The sequence below is a fragment of the Embiotoca jacksoni genome, unplaced genomic scaffold, assembly GCF_022577435.1.
Source record: "Embiotoca jacksoni isolate LCO1_2020_lvr unplaced genomic scaffold, fEmbJac1.0.p SCAF_4, whole genome shotgun sequence".
In the NCBI taxonomy this organism is placed as follows: domain Eukaryota; kingdom Metazoa; phylum Chordata; class Actinopteri; family Embiotocidae; genus Embiotoca; species Embiotoca jacksoni.
In genome coordinates, this window is record NW_027185392.1 from 1,245,162 (window position 1) to 1,265,474 (window position 20,313).

General features: G+C 43.0%; 1 protein-coding gene across 1 annotated transcript; it reads right to left on the minus strand.

The window, feature by feature from the left end:
- Positions 1–942: 942 nt before the first annotated feature.
- On the minus strand, positions 943–17,831 carry card14 (caspase recruitment domain family, member 14). Its single transcript, XM_069167418.1, has 20 exons — positions 17,513–17,831; positions 16,638–16,775; positions 16,237–16,562; positions 14,193–14,351; positions 13,501–13,620; positions 12,823–12,948; positions 10,416–10,559; positions 10,209–10,322; positions 9,147–9,244; positions 8,614–8,669; positions 8,383–8,428; positions 6,802–7,018; positions 6,551–6,677; positions 5,242–5,482; positions 5,040–5,103; positions 4,829–4,949; positions 4,046–4,210; positions 3,443–3,561; positions 2,193–2,308; positions 943–1,383 (listed from the first exon to the last, which is right to left on the minus strand). The coding sequence occupies exons 1-20, from the start codon at positions 17,724–17,726 to the stop codon at positions 1,176–1,178; spliced, it is 2,919 nt and encodes a 972-aa protein (XP_069023519.1). The 5' UTR covers positions 17,727–17,831; the 3' UTR covers positions 943–1,175.
- Positions 17,832–20,313: the final 2,482 nt, after the last annotated feature.

Genomic DNA, 20,313 nt, shown 5'->3' on the forward strand with positions numbered 1-20,313 from the left:
GATTTTTACATCGGGCCAGCAATGACAGTTTGTCACATTCTCTATAATTTAATCTTTGCAAAAACAGCATCTGAACATCCCTCATATGTTCTACTGACTCCAGTGTTTCCAGAAAACAATACATTTGCATCCTCCTCAACCGTATATTAATAGTGTTTATCTTTTATAATTCAAATAATATCATTTACTAATGAGAGAAATCAATCAGGATTTATGTGATTATTAAAGACCAACAGCATGTTTCCTTCAGACTACAATAAGAAGGATTTCTGGACCAGTGCATGCTGGGAAGTTTCCTCATGCGCTGATCATTCCTCTTTAAATGGCATCCACTGGACTCGTTATTTCAAAACAAAAGACTCGAGGTCAGAGAAATTTGTTTTCATAAATTCTACGCGGTCTGAAAATTAAATCTAGAAATTTGACATTGAATTGACTAAATAGAAAGTTACCTAGTGTATGTAGGAGATTTCACAGTTCATATAAACACAGAAAAAAATGCATCAAATACCCTGGAAAATATTAGTAGAGTAAAAATAAGCTTCAACTTGACCAATTACCAAAAAAACAAACAAATGAATATTGTTACAGTATTATTTAGGTGGCGTGCGAGACATGTTAAGTCAATTTTCTGCAGTTGTGTTTCATCGTCGTGGAAAACAGGATTATACTGCCTGATGGATTCTTTCCAGCACATTGAAATCCATCTGAGCGTCTTCCAACAGGGTTTTAGAATCAAATTCTTCGGTCAAAACAACATTACATTACTTTCTGTCATTTGTTTTGGCCCATAATGTGAAGACGTCAGCAGAGTAATACTTCTTTTCTATTTGTCCAAATATGAATCACGTCTCCTATAAATGAAAAATTGAAAAACTTAAAATTGAGAGAAAGACAGGAGGTTCTGACAGATCCAGGAAACACAAGTCATCACAGTACGTTTTAATGTGTTTAATGTAACGTTTGTTTTAAACAAATACCTTAGAAGCGACACACGATGTAGAAAATATACACACCTTCAGTTACCCCGTTTACTCATCAGTATCACAGATACATACTCGTGTTTACGAAAATATTTTCTTGTAAAGCTTATCTCGTATATTATATATCGTATAAAAAAATTTTTTTTTTAAAAAGGCAGCGCGAGAAGGTTTTAACTCCCGTAGTTCTGACGTTCACCACAGGTCGGGCTCCACCCACACGATCTTCTTCTGCTCCTCCCAGATGACGGTGCGCAGGCTGGTGAGCAGGGAGGTCTGGTCGCACCAGGCGTCCGAGGCCACGCTGTGATACAGACACGGCAGCTTGTCCAGCAGCGGCTCCTCGCTCCCCGAGCACGCCAGCAGCTGCTCCTCCGAGCAGCCGTGGCGATTCAGCTTCGCCCTGCAAGGTGGAGAAACTTAACGGTAAGCTAACTACGTACGAATAGAAACAAAAACAATAAACAAACAGTAAACTAAGTACACACGACAGGGTGACATCCTGTTTGTTGTTGTTGTTGTTGTTGTTGTTGTTGTTGTTTGGGTTTGTCCAGACTGTGAAAATTCAACCTCACATCAGTGTATTTTAATAAATAATTGATCTTTTTTTTTTTTTTCTCAATAGATAAATGACCAGGTGTGATATATATATATATATATATATATTTTTATACCTCGTGTTTCATTAACTTCTCTTTATCTACTTTTAGGACTTGCGTTTGTATTAATTTTATGTTTTTGGTTTATATTTATGCAGAAATAATAGAAATTCTGTCGGGTTCACAAACACTGAGAGCTGATGACAGACTGGAGAGAATAAAGAGGAGCTTTCAATGTAAATTACAATTTGAAAAAAATGAAAGAGAAGCAGTTTCTTCCTTGTTGTAGTTCCTTCCAGATAAACATATAAAATGTATAACGCTATGAAAGTGGTACAAATGTGAGAATAATTAGGAACTAAACAGCAAAAGCAAACTTTTTATTGTGAAACCAAAGAAAAAAAAAAGATTACTGTAAATAACAACTGATGAATATGAAATGTAAAGTTATTGATCTTTGGACTCCTGAGTGGAAAATTCATGTTTACTTTAAGAGTAAAATATATTTGTTTCATAAGTTTTTATGGTGATTAAACTGCGTTAATGTAACATCAGTTTAATGAGTAATGTTTTGTGAGAAGAAGAAGAGGAAGAAGAGGAGAGATGACTCTACCTCAGTTTACGAGCGCTACGAGCAGACTGGCCGATGAAGATGATGATGGGGAAGATGTTGGAGCGGTGCAGCCGGCGCACGCAGTCCAGACCCAACGGCAGCACACAGTGAATCCCCTGAACGACGAGGAGGAGAACAGAAGGAAGATGGGTTAACAGTCCCAAAAAATTCAAAGCATAATCTGTTATAAACCAAAGACCATGAAAAAAAAAAATTAAGTTTGACCAGATGATGGCGCTAGAGATGAAGTTATTAAAGCTCGAATGGTTTTACAAAATGAATCTCTACCGAGACATTTTCATCTCTGGAGCTCCACCCGTCACGTAGCGAACAAACTTCGGACTATAAACCGCATCTTCATCCTAATAGCTCTATTTATTTCCTTTAAGCTGGAATCAGACATGAATTCAGACCCATTTTAACACAATTTAGTCAATAGTCTTCAGTCTGTGTTCAGTTTGTCCCTCCCGGGCTACTGTGGACAACAGTGACGTCACTGTCAGTTTGCGAACTGCCGCTGTGATTCCTTGAGTCGCCATCTTGCTGTTTTGGAGCAGGAAGTGACCATATTTGGACGAGCTGGGGGAGGAGCGAGCGGTGGATCTGACTGATGTGATTGTAAAACCGACGATACTACGTCTCGCCCACCGATAGCTGTAACCTGACTGCACCACAGGCCTGTCAATCAAACAGACATCTTTTTGAAGCTTATTTTCTAATTAATGACAGGATTATTTTCAGATGGACCGCCAGAAAACTCATAAAAAGTAGCGACTTTAGCTAACACCGAAATAACTCGTGGAAAACATTAGCAGACTTTGTATTTCATGAGAGAAGTTGAATGGGAGTCTATGGAGCCGGAAGCTTTATGGAGCCGGAAGCTTTTTGGAGCCGACCTCTAGTGGCACTCGGTGGTATTGCAGTTTAAGACACTCCCGCATCGGCCTCATTTTTCAGACCTGGAAGCTACGAACCGGTTTTATATACAGTCTGTGGGTGCAACATGGAGTGAAAGAGGAGCCCACCACGTTGACAACATGTCCTGCTGATATGAAGGGCTCAAACGAACAAAAACACGTTGATTCTTAGTTTGAGGTGATGCCAAAACATAATTATAAATATTCAGCTTTCTGACAATAGATCCTCCAAAATCTTTCCCACAGAACCTTTAACTCCTCTTGTTTTACACTACAGTTCCACTCTTGAGTCCAAAAAAAAACCTGTGATATTGTGTCGTTGAAAGGTCTGACCTTCTTCATGACTTTCTCGACACCCTGCAGGGTGAAGCAGCAGTTCCCTCCCTGCTCGCTCTCCTCCAGGATCTCGGACCTCTGCAGCTGGGCAGCGTGCTCGCTGGAACTCAGCACCTCTGAACAGCAAAACAAAAGGATCGCTCAGTACAGAAGGATATTTCCCTTCCTCCTGTGTCCACCCCCACCTCCCCCCCCGTTAATATTTCAGTCCTTTGTTGTTGTGATGATCAAACTTTCCCACCGATATCATTAAACTTGAATTTTACCTTATCGTTTCAGGGAACACTGAAACATTTACTCTCCACAGCCTGCGTAATTTTTTTTTTTTTATCACTATTTATCCACCAAGTTGATTTCCTTCCTGGTTTTTTTTTACAGCAACAGACAAACCCATAAAATATTCAATGCTGTGCAGAATGAGACTGGCTGTTTACCAAGCTAGCAAAACATCCTTCCATTACAGCATGACGTCGGAAACAGAAGAGGAGACGCACAAGCAGGCTGACCAATAAAACGGGACGCGTCGACTCGAGGAAACTGTGTTCCTTCTCCAGATTGGTCTGCGATGTCACATGTATGAAATACAAGCTTATTTCTCACCAGGCTCACAGAGCTGGAAGCCCTGCCAGCCCGCCAGCTTCTTGCCCAGGATGCGTCCCAGGACGGTGGGCAGGAGCAGCACCGGCCTGCAGATGGGTGGGAAGTGGGGCGTGACCAGGGTGTAGGGCATCAGGGTCACACAGCTTTTGGCTGCAGATGTAGCAGCTACAGGGGGGAAAAAAATATTCACACGAAGTTATCATTTACAACCCTATTCCCCCCCCCCCAAAAAAAGTTGGGACACTGTGTAAAATGTAAATAAAAACACAAGACAATGATTTATAAATCACATAAACCCATATTTAAATGAACGTAGACCAAAGTCAACATATCGAATGTTGAAACTGATAACATTTTATTGTTTTGTGAAAAATATATTCTTATTTTGAAGTTGATAGCAGCAACACGTTTTAAAAAAAAGTTGGGACAGGGTCATGTGTACCACCTTGTTGCATCACTTCTTCTTCTAACAACACTTTCTTCTTTGCGTGGTTGAATTTTAACCTGCGTTTGTGGATGCAGCGATGAACTGTGTTCACAGACGATGGTTTTCAGAAGTGTTCCTGAGCCCGTGCGGTGATTTCCACTACAGAATTGTGCCTATTTTCAATTAAATATGGGTTTATGTGATTTGCAAATCATTATTATTATTATTATTATTCATGTTTTGCATAGCCTCCCGACTTATTTGGAAATAGGGTTGTATCTAAAAAGCGTCAAACAAATGTTGAAGCAGATTAAAGGTGAATATTTTGTGTAGCGTGCCGCTGCAGGTTTTTCTACCTGACTCTGAGCTCTGGGTCTTTTCGTCCTCCACGCTGACCCACAGCGGGTTCCTGCCGTGCCGCCCAGTGCTGACGATCCTCACGGCCTTCTGTTTGTTCTGGGCCACCATGTGTCCAGCCTGGTGAGGAGCGGGAAGCATCCCGGGATAGTTAGCACGCAGAGCATTTGGATCAATGCACTCGTTGGTAGTGTTTCAGAGTATTCTTACCTTCTGAGACTTTTTTGTTTGAAAGTTCATTTCTTCAATGGATCGAATGAGAAGCCGCTGCGCCCTGTGACATCAGAGAATCTGTCAGTGCTGATTTCCCGCCTTTCCGAAATGGACTTGCATGAACCCCCCCTCCCCCTCCCGCCCGCCCCTCACCCGCCCCCCCCCCTATATGTTCACATTCCCCCTCAGTGGCACCGACCTGTAGTAGTTGGGTACGGTTCCGCTCTGCAGGTCCAGCAGCTGGCAGGGGTGGACCTGGCTGGCGTGCCACAGGTCCTCGGTGCCGGCGGGTCGGGTGTTGGCCACGTGCAGGATGTCGTTGCAGGACACCGCCAGGCTTCCAGCGGGGCCGGCGGGGAGGGACAGGTTGACCCGGACGTAGAAGGAGTCTCCGGAGGACATCTCGGTGCGCTGCAGCTGTTGCAGCAGCGCCTCGTAGTCTGAACGGGAAGAGGAGGACGCGCTGAAGTCATACTGTAGCTCCAAATCCGCGCTTCACGGTGAAGCTACATATGGAAATGAACTTAAAACTTGTATATTCAGAGTATATTCTAAGGAAAAGTAGTTTGTTTCTTACAGTTCATCAACATATTTGTACCCAAGACCTGAAAACACCCTCGAAAAACACCAAACAAGAGCACATACATGACTAATGTATACAAAAATAATCTGATGTAAGTATTTAATGTGCTGTAGAAAAGCAAAAGAAAACGGCAACGTCTATTTTACTATAATATGTCCTTGCTGTTTAACACCTGACAGCCGTCTGAGAAGACAGAGATACCTAACTCCTCTAAAGTCCCAATGAAATTAAATACGAGCTGATAATGAAGCTTTTTTCTTTCTGTCTGACGGTGATATAAACTTGAGAGATTGTTTTTTTTTTTAACCCGGTTGGATTCTTTGCACGAGCCATAACAAAGGAACTCTCATAAATGCAACAAGTTAATGAACATTATTCCCTGTTGCCACATGACAAAGTGAGGAGTTGCCTCACGTGGCATCCGGCCATCAAAATCTGCTTACTGAAGGCTTCATACCACCTGAAACCATAAACTGGTATTTCCAGCTGATGTTTAAAGCCACAGTGACGAAGAGGATCACAGCCCTGCCCTGTGTAAATGAATGTAATTTGTTTTGAATAAGAAGAAAGAAGCACACCAGTTTGTTTACATGACTGGAGAAATGTTTCAGAGGAGGATATCGAAGCTTGTTTCAGTCGGAAGGGAGGTTTTCCTTCCCTCTGTTGGAGGTTTTTCTCCCTTTAAGGGGAGTTTTTTTCCCCTCCTAGCTTACATGGGAATTGTTGAATTGTTGGGTTTCTCTGTATAATGTTGTAAAGTTCTGTTGTAAGGACTTCACTATATTAAGTGCCGTGAAATAACCTGTGTTGTGATTTGGCGCGATATAAATAAAATCGAATTGAATTGGAATCGAATTGACTAATTTATGATGAGACTAACATCTGGAAGACGTGGGACCAAACGTCCTCATGCTGTGGGACGTACCGTCTTGCCTGGGTCGGAGCGAGAGGTGACAGATCCCCGTGACCTGGCCGAGAGCCCACATGGCTTCCTCTAAGGTGGAGTCCTCCAGCACCATCCTCAGAGCCTTCTGGTTCTGCTCGTACTTCACCTACAGAGCGACAGAGTGATGAGAAACACCTTCACAGCAGGCAGCAGTAGCCGGTCTCTCTCTCACACACACACACACACACACACACACACACACACACACACACACACACACACACACACACCTCGATGATCTGAGCCCCGGGGCCGATGCCCACCGTGTGGGCAGAGCTCCCTTCGGTCACCTGGTGCACAAACACTCCGGTCTTGTTGCCCCCGACGACGGCCAGCTGGCTGAGCAGCTCCTCCCCCTGGAGGGAGATGCTGAGGACGCGGCCGTTGACGCGGATGGCTTTTGGACGAGAGCGCATGAGGAAGGGAGGAGGGGAGGTCCTCGACAGGCTGGGGACACACGAGAGAGGAGAAACTATTTAAACGGAGCAGGAAACATCTGGATTATTGTTAGGTTATTTAGCTTTTATGAAGAGGAAAAAAGTTTCTTTACACGGAAAACTTTCAATCCTTTCAGACCACATCTTCAAAATTACAGTCAGGGCAGTTTTATATTATCAGTAGTGATGACTCTGCACTCTGGTTCGAAACTAAAACTACGTCTATTAGTTTGAGGTGCTGTATCTCAGCTTTAGTTTGAGAAGAGTTACAGCTGCATTACATGAACATGGTTTTAGCCAAACTAGTGGATCCTCAGTGGTGGAAATATCATTTGTTTGGTTGGTCAGTTCATCACTTTAATAGAGAGTAAAATATTTTAACAAATACTGGATGGATTTTCGTAAACCTCGGTACAGATATTCAACCTTTAATTTATGATTATTTCACTTTTCCCATCTTGCTGTCTTGTTGATATTTATGTTTCAGGGAGAAATGTCTTGACTATTATTGGATGGATTGCTATTAAATTTGGTACAGACATTAACTTTGTTGCACTTTGTGTCCCACAACATCTTTGTATTTTCATTTTCTCATCGATTTGTCCAATAATCCGATTTTTTTTTTTTTATCCAATATGGACATAAAGAATGTAGCCATTAGCACTTAAAATGAATGTCACAAAAAGTAAACATAACGACGTCACTGTGAGCATGTTGCCACGGTTACACGAGCAGTGCTGTGTTTCGTTACAGCCTCACAGAACCGCCGAACTGTACTTGACAAATTAAACAAAACTAAATAAAATTATATTTAATATCTAGTTACAAATCATACGCAGATATCAGCTGACGCCTTCTTTGTTGACGAGCTGCCAGAACACGTTCTGAAGTCAAACATCCAACCTGACAAGAACATCGTATACCGTTTGGAGATCAAACTCGAACCCGTCTGAGTTTTCCACATCATCTGTCGTCAAAATTTAAAAAGAGCTGTGAGCTCTATTTAACCAATATAGATTTAAATCTGCTGTTAAAGCTGTTTGTGGCTCCAGAGGGAGTTGTGACAAATCCAATAAATGTCTTCACCTCGTGCCACCGTGGGACGGAGCTGAAGACTGCACGTAAAAAAAAAGAATATTTAACTTAAAAAGAGGACAATCATTTACAGGAGTGCAGGGATAAATTGGTTGAGTATTATTTCAAATGTGTGAGTCAGCACTTTGAAGTGCATGCAGCAGCTGCTGGTTATTGATTATTAATCTCCTCCTCTACTCATTGTCAACACAATAAATTCACGATTGACTTCAAGGATAAGCAGGCCCTTCAGTTTACAGTCTGTAAACCTTCAGGAAGAAGGTCCGAGGTCTTCCTCACCCGCATGATGTGGAGCCCCTGGAGGAGGACCTGTCTTCTGTCAGCACTGAAACAAAAAACAGGCCGCTTTTAATCATCTGCCATCAAGGGGCTGTTTACTTGGAAATAATGCGCCGGGGTTAATGTGTCACTTTACAGCCCGGGCACACATCCAGCACTTGAACACCAGCTCACGAACAACAGCCGCTCCACACACAAACACTCCAAATGAAGACGTTATTCTGTGCGTACCGTCGGGGAGGAACACGAAGTCGTCCAGGAGAGAATCCGTCTCCGCCGCTTCCAGGCTGCGGGAGAAGAAAAAAAGAAACATGAACACCTGTTGTCAGATACGTCTGTAAATGCACTGCATACTTTACATTCGTTAGGAAGTGTCAAGCTAAATGTGACATAAGTGTCCTGTCATGCTGCAACACAAACTTTAAACATCGAGGAACAAAAGTTTCTTTAAGTTTTGATACAAAATGTGAAGAATCTGAGTCTGAATAAAAACATCGAAAGTCTTTTTCGAGGCTCCTCAACACCTCCAGCTCGTTGAGTTTATGTTCTATAATTTACTTTTCGATCCCACTTGTTTGTGTGTGTCTCCCTGTTATTCCCACGACTCGGTAATTCAGCTGAAACTCCGTCAGCGGGAAAGAATGCAGAGGTCAGTCTCACTCACAAATTCATCCTTCCTGGTTGAAGGGCAATAAAGTGCATGGAAGTGATGATTTGAAAGCACGCACACACACACACACACACACACACACACACACACACACCTGCTGTCTGCGTACAATGACTCCCTCCTCCGGCGGATAGACTCCGTACTCGGCGGCTCCGCGTTTTGGGATCGGACGCTCATCGCAGCATCACCATACTACACATACGTACACGTGGTACATAAACAAACATAAGACAAACAAATAATTATAAAGTTATTACTGTGTAAAAAACAAAAAAAAAGGTGAAATAATCCAAAATATAAAATCTGGATTTCTGATGAGTCGACACTGGTTCCTACTGCAAATGTAAAGGTTTTTTTTTTAATTTTTTTTTTTATTAACATTTTTATTTGGAACAGAACTGAAACATTATCTTTAAAAATAACATGATGTTTTCATTTTAACGAAGGCAAAAAGGAAAAAAGAATAAAGTAAAATACGGTAAAAGAGATGTAAACCTTTAAAAACAGATCACCAATATAGCGTCAGATTTTTGGATCCTTTTCGTAATGAATGAAGCTCCTTGGCAAAGAAGAATATCAGGCTCTTTTTTCTAGAAATACAGAAAGCCTTTAATGTCTCTTTTTTTACTTAAATCTGGCTATTTACGGCACATAAATGCATGTTTCTTAGGAATAATATTATGTTATGTCCAAAATACTGAATTCTATCAAATGCAGCAACACTTGCCCAAGAAAAATGTCCCACTGTGGGGACAATTAAGTACATTGTATCGTAATGTCATTGTACAAAAACTAAATTAGGAGTGCAAAAATGTACTTAAAAATTAAAAGTCAAAAGTGAATATTGCACTAAAGAATGATATAAAATGTCTCTGCAGATGATATTCATCATATTATATCTGTATGTTAGTGGAATTAAGAGTTCTCATGGCCCGGAGAAAGAAAAAAAACAACCTTCTTGAGTCATGGTATTTGTTGACAATATTAACAACATCTCCAGCCTTCATGGTCGGGTGTACAATACTTTTGAATTGAAAAAAATTAAATAAACGTTATGATTTGGATCTGGAAATGTGTGAAAGTATTGATCGATACCCGTCATAACTTTGGCTGATCTCTCTCACACTCTCTCACACACACACGCGCACACACACACCTTTGAGCACAGAGACATCGGATTAACTGCATCCATGCGGCAAAGTCTGCGTCTGGCCCGGAAGGTGAATTCTTCACAGCAGGACCCGGGGCTCTCCCAGTCCACCTCCCTCTCCTTTCACACAAACATTAGAAAAGAAAAGAAAAATCAGGACTTCTTCACGGTGTTTATGCGTGTGCCGACGTGTGCGTGCGTGCGAGGAGTTACATCGGCGCTCTGCTGCTGCTCCATGCACGTCGTCTGTAGGTTGAACACCTTCTGCTGCTGCTCCACCAGCTGACACCTCAGGGTGTCCTTCTCAGCCAGGACGCGGGCGATCATGGCCTGGGCCTCGTCTCTCGACTGGTACGCCTGGAGGCACAGGAACCAGGCAGATTTAATTAACACGTAACTGACACGTGCACATAAACCCACTCGATTTCTTCTTCATGCAGAGAGACACAATCGAGCCGAGTTAATGCCTCGTGGAGAAAACACAATGTCACTGCGGTGACAGTCGTCGAGCTTCCCCTGTAACTTTACACCTGCAACGGCGCCGTTGTGTATTATCCGCGTGACCGTGAGCTGCCATCCAGCCGCGTGGTATGCAGGATGTTTAATGAAGCGCCGACAGATTTCTGTTTTTTTCACGCATTCTCGCGAAGATAACAATCGACGATAAGTGTCCTGAAATGATTTGGAGTCATGTATCGCTCATTGTCTACAATGTACGACAGGAAGACCATAAAACATGACAACGCAAATTGAATAATGGGATCGGACTTTCAAACACGACCAGTATCTGAATATAAATTACAAAAAGGTTTCCAAAAAAGTTGGGAAAATGTAAATGAAAACGTGAACGCAATCATTTACAAATCACGTGAACCCATATTTAATTGAAAATAGACCAAAGACAACATATCAAATGTTGAAACTGAGAAACTTTTTGTTTTATGAAAAATATGTGCTTGTTTTCAATTTGATGGCAGCAACACGTTTTTGAAAACTTGGGACATAGTCAACAAACGGCTGGAAAAGTTGTGTAACGCTAAAATAAACACCTAATCAGGTTACCTGGCAACAGATCAGTAATATCATTGGGTATAAAAATTGTATTTCAGAGAGGCAGAGTCTGTCAGCAGTGAAGATGGGGAGATAATTTGTTCCTTAACATAAAATGACAAAGAATTTGTGGATTTAATCATCAACGGTTCATAATATCATTAAAAGATTCAGAGAATCTGGAGAAATCTCTGAACACAAGGGGCAAGGCTGAAAACAATTATTGGATGGTGGTGATCTTCGGGTCCTCAGGCAGCACTGCATTAAAAACAGACACAAGTCTGTAAGTGGAAATCACTGCACGGGCTCAGGAACATTTCTGAAAATCATCGTCTGTGAACACAGTCCATTGCTGCAGCAACAAATGCAGGTTAAAACTCGAACATTCAAAGAAGAAACCGCCTGTCACAACTTTTTAGAGACGTGTTGCTGCAGTTCAATTCAAAATGCGCATTTATTTTTCATAAAACAAAACATTTCTCAGTTTAAACATTTGATATGTTGTCTTCGGCCAACATTCCATTAAATATGGTTTTACATGAATTATAAATCATCACATGTATATTTTACAGTGTGTCCTAACTCTTTTGAAAACGGTGTCGTCCTCAAGCACTAGAATGTCTTTGAGAGAATTTACCGACAGCCTTCATGCAGATCCTGTGAGTGTCACACATCACATTGCAGGTATGAATCATAAATTACACCCTGGAGCGAGTAAATAAATCACATTCCTGTGAGGCTGTTTTCTGCACAGCTCCAGTGGAGCCGCTGGCAGTTCAAAGCCGGCTAACAGCTTTCAGGGTGTGGGTGGATTTTTTTAAATTTTATTCTTCGTGACAGAAAAAAGGCTCGATTATGTTTTAATGTTTTGAATAACAATTGAAGGAGAGTCGACGAGTAATGTTCATGGCAGTGTGGTGTCCTTTTACTGAAAGGACACTGCTGAATGACAAAAACAATATTATCTCCGGTTTCTCCAGGGCCACCAATCAAAGGTCAAGTGGCAACCAGCAGTGACGTCACCCGTTGGTTTGTGAACTTTAGTTATGAAGCCTCCAGTTCAGATTTTGCCCGTCGCCATCTTGCCAGTTTGGAGCAGGAAGTGACCATATTTGGACAAGCTGGGGGGGGGGGGGAGTGAGCGGGGGATCTGACTGATCTGATTGGAAACCTGACGATACTACGTCCCGCCCACTGATAGCTGTCACCTGACGGCACCACGGGCCTGTCAATCAAACAGACACGCCCCCAAAAGCACGTGTTATTTTCTAATCAATGAAAGGATTATCTTCAGATGGACCGCCAGAAAACTCATAAGAAGGAGCGACTTTAGCCAACAACACCGAGATAACTGGTGGAGAAATTTTATTGACTTTGTATTTCATGAGAGAAGTTGAATGGAAGTCTATGGAGCCGGAGGCTTTCTGGAGCCGACCTCTAGTGGCACTCGGTGGTATTGCAGCTTAAGGCACTTCTGCATCGGCCTCATTTTTCAGAGACGGAAGCTACGAACTCTTTTATATGCAGACACGTAAATAACTCCACATCTACACAGACAATATGGAGTTACCTGGTCTCTCTCTGCCTGCAGCTCCCTCATCTGGTTCTGGATCACGGTGCTCTTCTGCTGGTGCATCTTGCAGTCGAGTGTCAGCTGCTGCACCTGAAGGCTCAGACACTCCTTCTGATCCAGGAGCTGATAAAACACACACATGTAACACACGTGAGTCCTTTAAGATGTTCTCTGCTGTTTTATATAATTACTAAATATTTCTGAGTCAAATCATGAAATGCTGTAATTAGACGTTTTCCTCTGGCTGAAAACGAAGTATTTATTGAATCCTCATTTAATCAGGCAGTATTATTGAGATTAAGATATTTTTGCCAAGAGAGAAATATTCACAGGAACACAATCAGCAACACAGGAACATAAACAAGGAATTATTATTATTTTTTTTTTTTAAAGAAAAACACAATTTAAGGGATCATAAAAACATCTGATAATAAATATCGAGTATTTTACTGGATTATGTACTGTAGTTATTTAATTTTTCTATTATTATGATTATTTATTATTATATTTTCATTATTATTATTATTATCATTATTTATTTGCATATCATGGTGCTGAGTAACAACGTTGTTCTCGAAAGGTCATATTCCTAAAATACATTTACATGACATTTCCTGATCCACACACACACACACACACACACACACACACACACACACACACACACACACGTACCCCCTGCTTGTCTCGCAGCAGCTGCTCGTTCTCATCTCTGTAACATCTGAGCTGCTCCGCCAGCTCCACCTGATTGCTGATGGCCTCGGCCAGATCCTGAGCCAGGATGTCCTGCCGGGCCTGGAGAAGACACATGGAGACACATGAAGACACACGGAGACACATGGAGACACATGGAGACACATGGAGACACACCGAGACACACGGAGACACATGTAAACACATGAAGACACATGGAGACAAAAGGGGACACATGAAGACACACACAGTTTACCAACTGACTGGTACTTTGATAAATGTAAATATCTCACTTTATTTTACTTTTTATTTATTGCATTTTTATTTTTAGCCTTCTAGTTAAAATAACATTTATCTAAAACTATTAAAGTCAAGGATTACACTTTTCATGGTTCTGTTTCTCATGTCATGACTGTCATCTCAGTCACGGAAAATAGCCATCTAACTGTCTTTAGCATTGGATTTGTGTGTATAAATCTGCATCTTCATGGGCCTGTGTGTGTGTTTGTGTGTGTGTGTGTGTGTGTGTGTGTGTGTGTGTGTGATAATGCACGAAGACACAAACAGCCACTTAATCGTCTTTCTCTTTGTAAAGACGATGAGCGTAAACAGTGTAAATAGTATTAACAGTAACTCAGCTATCAGCAGAGAGCGAGTGACTGATTGATCCTCACCGGATCCAGTTTTTCAGCTATGGCCAGCTGGCAGCGCAGATTCTTCACTTCCTCCTGCAGGTGAGGTGACTCAGCAGAAGAAACACACCTGAGTGAGCGACGCTTCGTGAACTCGTTCTCTGTTTGGACCGTTTTCAGCTCAGTCTGCAGCTGGTACACCTGCCAACACAGGACAAACAAAAACAATCAGTCTGCAGCTGGTGATATCAGGTGATGACGCCATCAATCCAAGGACCATGATGGATCCTAAGCTCACTGGCGAAGATGGCTACGTGGGCACGGATGCAATTCAAAGTAGGCAAATCTAGGAGCTGAAGTATCGTGAAAGGAAAGCTGACACGAAACATCTTCAGCATTCAAGGTTCCAAGGTTCCGACGATTCAAGAGATCCGACGCCTCGGTAGACATTATGACCGCACCCTGAAGGATGGTGCTAACCTCAAAGACACAAAAGGTTAACCAAACATCTGACTCAAGGCATCAGGTAGCTTCTTGGAAGGTGGAAGGTGTGGTGATTCAAGTACGGCATCATACCCAGACTGCAATGTCCATTCCTGCTGTATGACTTTTCCCGTGACTCAAGTGGACGCGATGGAGACTGTGCCATAAACTTCTTCGTAAATGGCTGGGCATTCCCCCGGCTTTCAGCTCAGTCAACCTGTAGAGCAAGACCTCCATGTCGTCAGCAAACTGCTCCTGTCCGAGAATGAGGAAGTGCGACACGCCGACAAGACCATCGAGTGCGGCTGGAAGCGCACTGGAAACATCAGGAGATTGTCGGGGTGGTCGGACAAGGACGGCTACGACTTGGAAATTACAACGCCAAGAGGTGGAGCGAGGCCAATGCGAAAGGCAAGAGGGGACTTGTGGTGCAGAGGGTCCGAGAGGCAGCAGAAGAAAACCGCCGCGTGAAAGCGGTAGAGCTTACCTGCCAGGGACAGTGGACGCAGTGGGACCAGGGACTTGAGCGATCGCTGTCCTGGAAGGAACTCCAAAGCAACGGGGCAAGGAAGAAGATGCATCCTGCAAGCAGTGCAGAGCCACCGTTTGCACGCTGAATCACATCTTGACCGGATGTCCCAAAGCACTGGGACAAGGGTGATACAGGTGGGGACACGACACGGTCCTCATAGAGACTGCCAATTCGGGTGGAGCAGCAGAGGGTCAAAGCCAACCAGGCAACCAAGCCAACCAGGCACCACCACCTGAATTTGTCAGTTTACAAAAGGAAGGAGATGAGACTCCAAGAGCAAGAACAACTTCCAAGAACGTGCCCTCCATTTTGCAGCAAGCTTCCGACTGGGAGATGCGAGTGGACCTAAAGAGGAAGTTTGTCTTTCCAGAGGAGGTGGCGACAACCTCACTCCGACCAGACATGGTTCTCCTATCCAGGAGCACAAAAAACATCTTAGTAGCCGAACTCACAGTTCCCTGGGAGGACCGGCTAGCTATCGCTCACCAGCTGAAGAAAGCCAAGTACCAGGTATCAGGTGGTTTTCTTTTGTTAAACTCTTAAAAAAAAAAAAATGCTAAGATTGTTTTTTGTTTTTTTTACTTTTAATATTTGCTCTTTCAGTCATGGATATTTAGCTCTTAAAAAAACCCTCTTTAAGTCACTAATGATTGCACTGCTCTGTTACTGTATGAACTCCTCCTCAGCCTGAGCCACATGATTAAAAAGTCCATCAGAAATCTAGTATTGCACTTCCATAAAGTTAGGGGACTTGTAGGCTGCTTAAAAGAGGGAAATTTTGTGAATTAGTTTACAGGTCCGCTGCTACACATGTTAAAGAAGCTGTATGAAGCCTTGCTGTGGCTTCAGAATAAATCTGATAACACTCTTCTTGTGTGCTTTTCAGATCAGAGTGATGTCATTTGAGTCCAGCAGCTCCACAAAAGACCTCCTCCACCTGTTTTCTAATGTATAATCGGTATTCACATGAAGCTCTGCTCAGGTTTCAGCTGACCTTCGGAGGACTTTCCCCCGGGGATGACAGCTTTGTGTTCCCTCTGTGCGCTTGATTATTTCCTGTCCATCACTGACCTGCAGGTTGAGGGCGTGCAGCCTCTCGTTCATCGCCGCCTTCTCCTCGATGGCTGACGTGTAGCGGATGTAGAGGTCCCACTTCTCGTCCTTCAGCTTGGTGACTTCCCGCTGCAGAGAGCACAGGTGCTTCTGCACCCGCTGGTTCTCGGACCGCAGGCAGCGGGACTTCTCCTCCTGGTCCATGATCTGCCCCATCTCCGACTCCATGGAGGCGCAGCGGGCGGTCATCCTGCCGGCCTCGCAGCGGGCCTCCTGGAGCTCCTTCTGCATCCCCGTCACGGCTCGGACCAGGTACTCCGTCAGCTCCGAGTACTTTATCAGGCCTGCGAGGAGAGAAGCGGTCAGACACAAAAACAAAAACGGGGAAATATTACCGACAGATGCGGGAAGCCACTGACCGCTGAACATGGAGGGCTCGGTGCTGGGCTTGCGTCCGGTGACCTGGGTGTAGAGGGCCGGGTAGTGGATCATTAGGCTCTCCAGCAGGGCCACGGCACCGTTCCTGCTCTGGGTCCTCAGCAGGTCCAGCATGTAGCCTGGAAACAGCACAGCATGATTTAAAATGATCACTAACTCCAATTCTAACATTTAAATCAACTTCATATTCCTTAATTTCTTTTAATATTTGAACTCTATTTGTGTTTAATTTGATGCATTTTCTATATTTGTAAATGTTCCTTTATATGCGAAACACTGCATGTAACTTTCTTGCTGTAAATCACTGAGTTGCTATACAAACAAAGTTTTTATTATTATTCATCAAAGCACAAAAGTCTTTTTCAAAAGATTTTGTTTACTGTTAAAAAAAAATTAGCTCATGAATAAAAGCAAGAAAACAAGCTAATAGCAGAAAATCTGAGTTTAGTTATTACAAAATACACTCTGAAACTGTGCTGTTGGGTTTAATGATAAATCTTTGCTCCTTCAGGTGTTGCCTTGTTTCCCCCTGATGCCCTCAGCAGTCGGTGTAAACAAACGGGTGCAGTTATCACCTCCAATCTGATTCAGACTCCGTCATTAAACTCCATTAACCCTCGTGTTGTCCTTGGGTCAAAATGACCCACACCTGTGTTCAACCAAGTCCTATTTTATTTCTATATTTTTATATTTTTTTGGGATCATCGGTCATCATTCTTTAAAGAAACCCTCACAGCCTCCTTGTCGCCAATGATCCCAAAAAATATGAAAATAAAATAGAACTTGGTTGAACGCAGCTGTGGGTCATTTTGACCCAAGGACAACACGAGGGTTAAACAACAACAAAGAGTCTCACTTGTCCTCATGCAGCGGTTGGTGAGGTTGTGGCAGGACAGGATCTCGTCCTCGTCCATCTCGGTGAGGACCCGGGCCTGCCTCAGGTACGGGATCAGGATGCACGGCCGCACGCCCAAAGAGATCCGGTGGCGGTTGTCGTTGATCAGCTCCCACAGCTCCTCTTCGCCCATCTCCTTCAGGTCCGGGCCCTCGGGAACACACTCCCCGGCCATCACCCGAGTCCGCTGAGAGTGTGTGTGTGTGTGTGTGTGTGTGTGTGTGTGTGTGTGTGTGTGTGTGTGTGTGTGTGGAGGGAACGGTGTCCCACCTGGTGCTGGGATGTTGGACGGAGCTGGAGGAGCAGAAGGACTGAATCACAAGACAGAGCTGCAGACTGACTGGAAGCAGAAGGCGGAGGAGGAGAAGTGTAAATGGGCCGGTCTATCTCGTTCCACGCCCCCCCACGGCTGATTGTGTCCAAGCACGCATCTGTGTCTGTGTGTGTCTGTGTGTGTGTGTGTGTGTGTGTGTGTGTGTGTGTGTGTGTGTGTGTGCGTAAATATGTGGGTGTGGGTATGTTGGAAAACTTGTATGACAAGAGTTCAAGGGTGTAAATGCACTTAGTCAGAAAGCATTGCACCAACACTGCCTCTTTGTGTGTGTGTGTGTGTGTGTGTGTGTGTGTGTGTGTCTTTCATTCACACCTTCTGTTTCCTCAGAGCAGCTGATCTAATGTCTGATTGCATCACAAAGCTCTGCCTCGCTGCATTAATGAGTGAACGCAGATTTATTTGAAGAGTCACAGCCCGAATGAGCAATTCAGAGACATTAGATATTCACCTCACACACACACACACACACACACACACACACACACACACACACACACAGAGAGAGAGAGACAGGAGCAAACACTGAGCAGCGAGGGGCAAAGTCCTCCCCGTAGAGAAGGAAATGAGGCTTGGGGTAAAGCCGGGGGTCAGAGAGTTTCTCTCACTGTTAGCTGACTCCCAGTGTCTCCGTCTGAACTCACTGTTTACTGGATATTGTAAAAGGTTTATGCAAACAAGTGGAAACCGCTGTGAATGATGTGCAGGCAAGAGAGACTTCGGAGGGAAACAAAAAGACTCATCAGCTCCAGGAAATATTCAAATTTAAAGAAATAATGTGTGTGGGAATATGTTTTAACTGGAAAAATCAACGAGATTATTAACTGTAAACTTTGTGGAGAACTTGAGCGGACTGAAACTATTAATGAACGGAATGAACTTCTCTGTTAATCCAAGAAAAAAAAAAACCTGGCCAGATCTTCTCCTGCCAAGTTAAAACATGTATTTGAAATAACAAGACTTGTCAGCACGGATTTTAAATTCGACAACTTGTCTTTACTCATTTTTGTATGCATGTGATATTCAAATGTTTTCTTTCCTGTGTATCATGTTGTATGAGTTTGTGACTGTGAGTGAGTGTCGGTGCGTCTGATGCACAACCTCAGCGCTCATTCAAAAAAAACAAATGAGACATTACAAAACATCATAAAAGTCCTCTGTAACCTGACCGTCTTCTGTCAACAATACGAGGACGCCTTATCTCCCCTCATATTGCTTCACACACCAAGCAGGACGGCTGAATACGACCAGGAATTTCCCCCGGTGAACATGCTGGATAATACAGAAGAAAAAGCAGAACGGGGATCGTAAAAGAAGGAACGACACTTTAAACCCTGGAGAAAAAACTAAAGAAAAGAAAAAAAGGTTTCCATTCCAGGAAAGAGAGAATTACACTTTAAGGATTTTGAAGTCCATCAACCGATCACGAGACTTTCTGGAGGAAATATACTACACACACTGTGGTTAATTAGACTTTGACCCTGTGAGTGAGACAGGGAGGGATGAAGGGAGAACATGGCTGCTGAGGGATTCTTCCCAGTTCAGTGTTTAACAGCGTGATGACACAGTGACCACAGGTTTGTTTTACCAGTGTGGAGGAGGCTAACTATTAATGACAGCTGCAGTTTGTTACCGTAAAAAAAGGTTTTCTTGCAACTTTTTACTGAACGGCAGCCGCATGTTTCACATGCAGGGAACGTATGACAAGTTCAGGCCATGAACTACAAGTCAAACCAAAACAAACTGCAGAAGGAAACTAAATGGTACTTAATTGAGAAAGTGTGTTTTTTGAATTGCTTTTAAACTCAGATTTGAATTTCTAGGGAAAGAAAGGTACTGTATGTTTCTGTATGTCGAAGTTTGTACATGTTATGATGGTAATAATCCCTTCTCACAAACCTGAACCCTGCTGTCTGACCTGACCCGAAGGGAAAGACTCTGAAAAGACGACAGAGAAGTTTAAAGATCATCCTGCACTTCAAAACAACCAGAAACAACATTTGCATTCATAAAATGTACCTTTAAATTTTAAATAAAAAAAATAAATAATAATTAGCATGAAGAAAGTGCCTGCTATCTATAATACATGCCATTTAATGAAAACTATTTTAAAGGTTTAATGTTCTTAGGGTGCTGTTAACCTGGGAGAAGGCTATAAATATATTTTCTGCTCCCTTTACGTCAACAGAAACTAGTTTACATGAGATGAATGATGCAACTGTCCTTTCAGTGGGAGTATTCATTTGAATTAAACAAAAAAAAGGGCTTTGTCACATAATAAAAAAACCTACATGAAAAAACCTGTCTGTGCGCTTTCTCTCTCTCTCTCTCTCTCTCTCTCTCTCTCTCTCCACGCTCTGTTGGGACTCTGTTTACTTTGTGCAAGAACAAAAATCACTTTTTCTTCTTCTGTTTATCACCACTTGCTGTT

Excerpts from the sequence above, each read along its gene's own strand:
- card14 (XM_069167418.1), bottom strand. The coding sequence starts at position 17,726 with ATGGCCGGGGAGTGTGTTCCCGAGGGCCCGGACCTGAAGGAGATGGGC. Across the intron at positions 9,245-10,208 it reads CGATGTCTCTGTGCTCAAAG|TATGGTGATGCTGCGATGAG; the intron begins GTGTGTGTGTGC and ends ACGTATGTGTAG. Across the intron at positions 3,562-4,045 it reads CTTCCAGCTCTGTGAGCCTG|AGGTGCTGAGTTCCAGCGAG; the intron begins GTGAGAAATAAG and ends TTTGCTGTTCAG.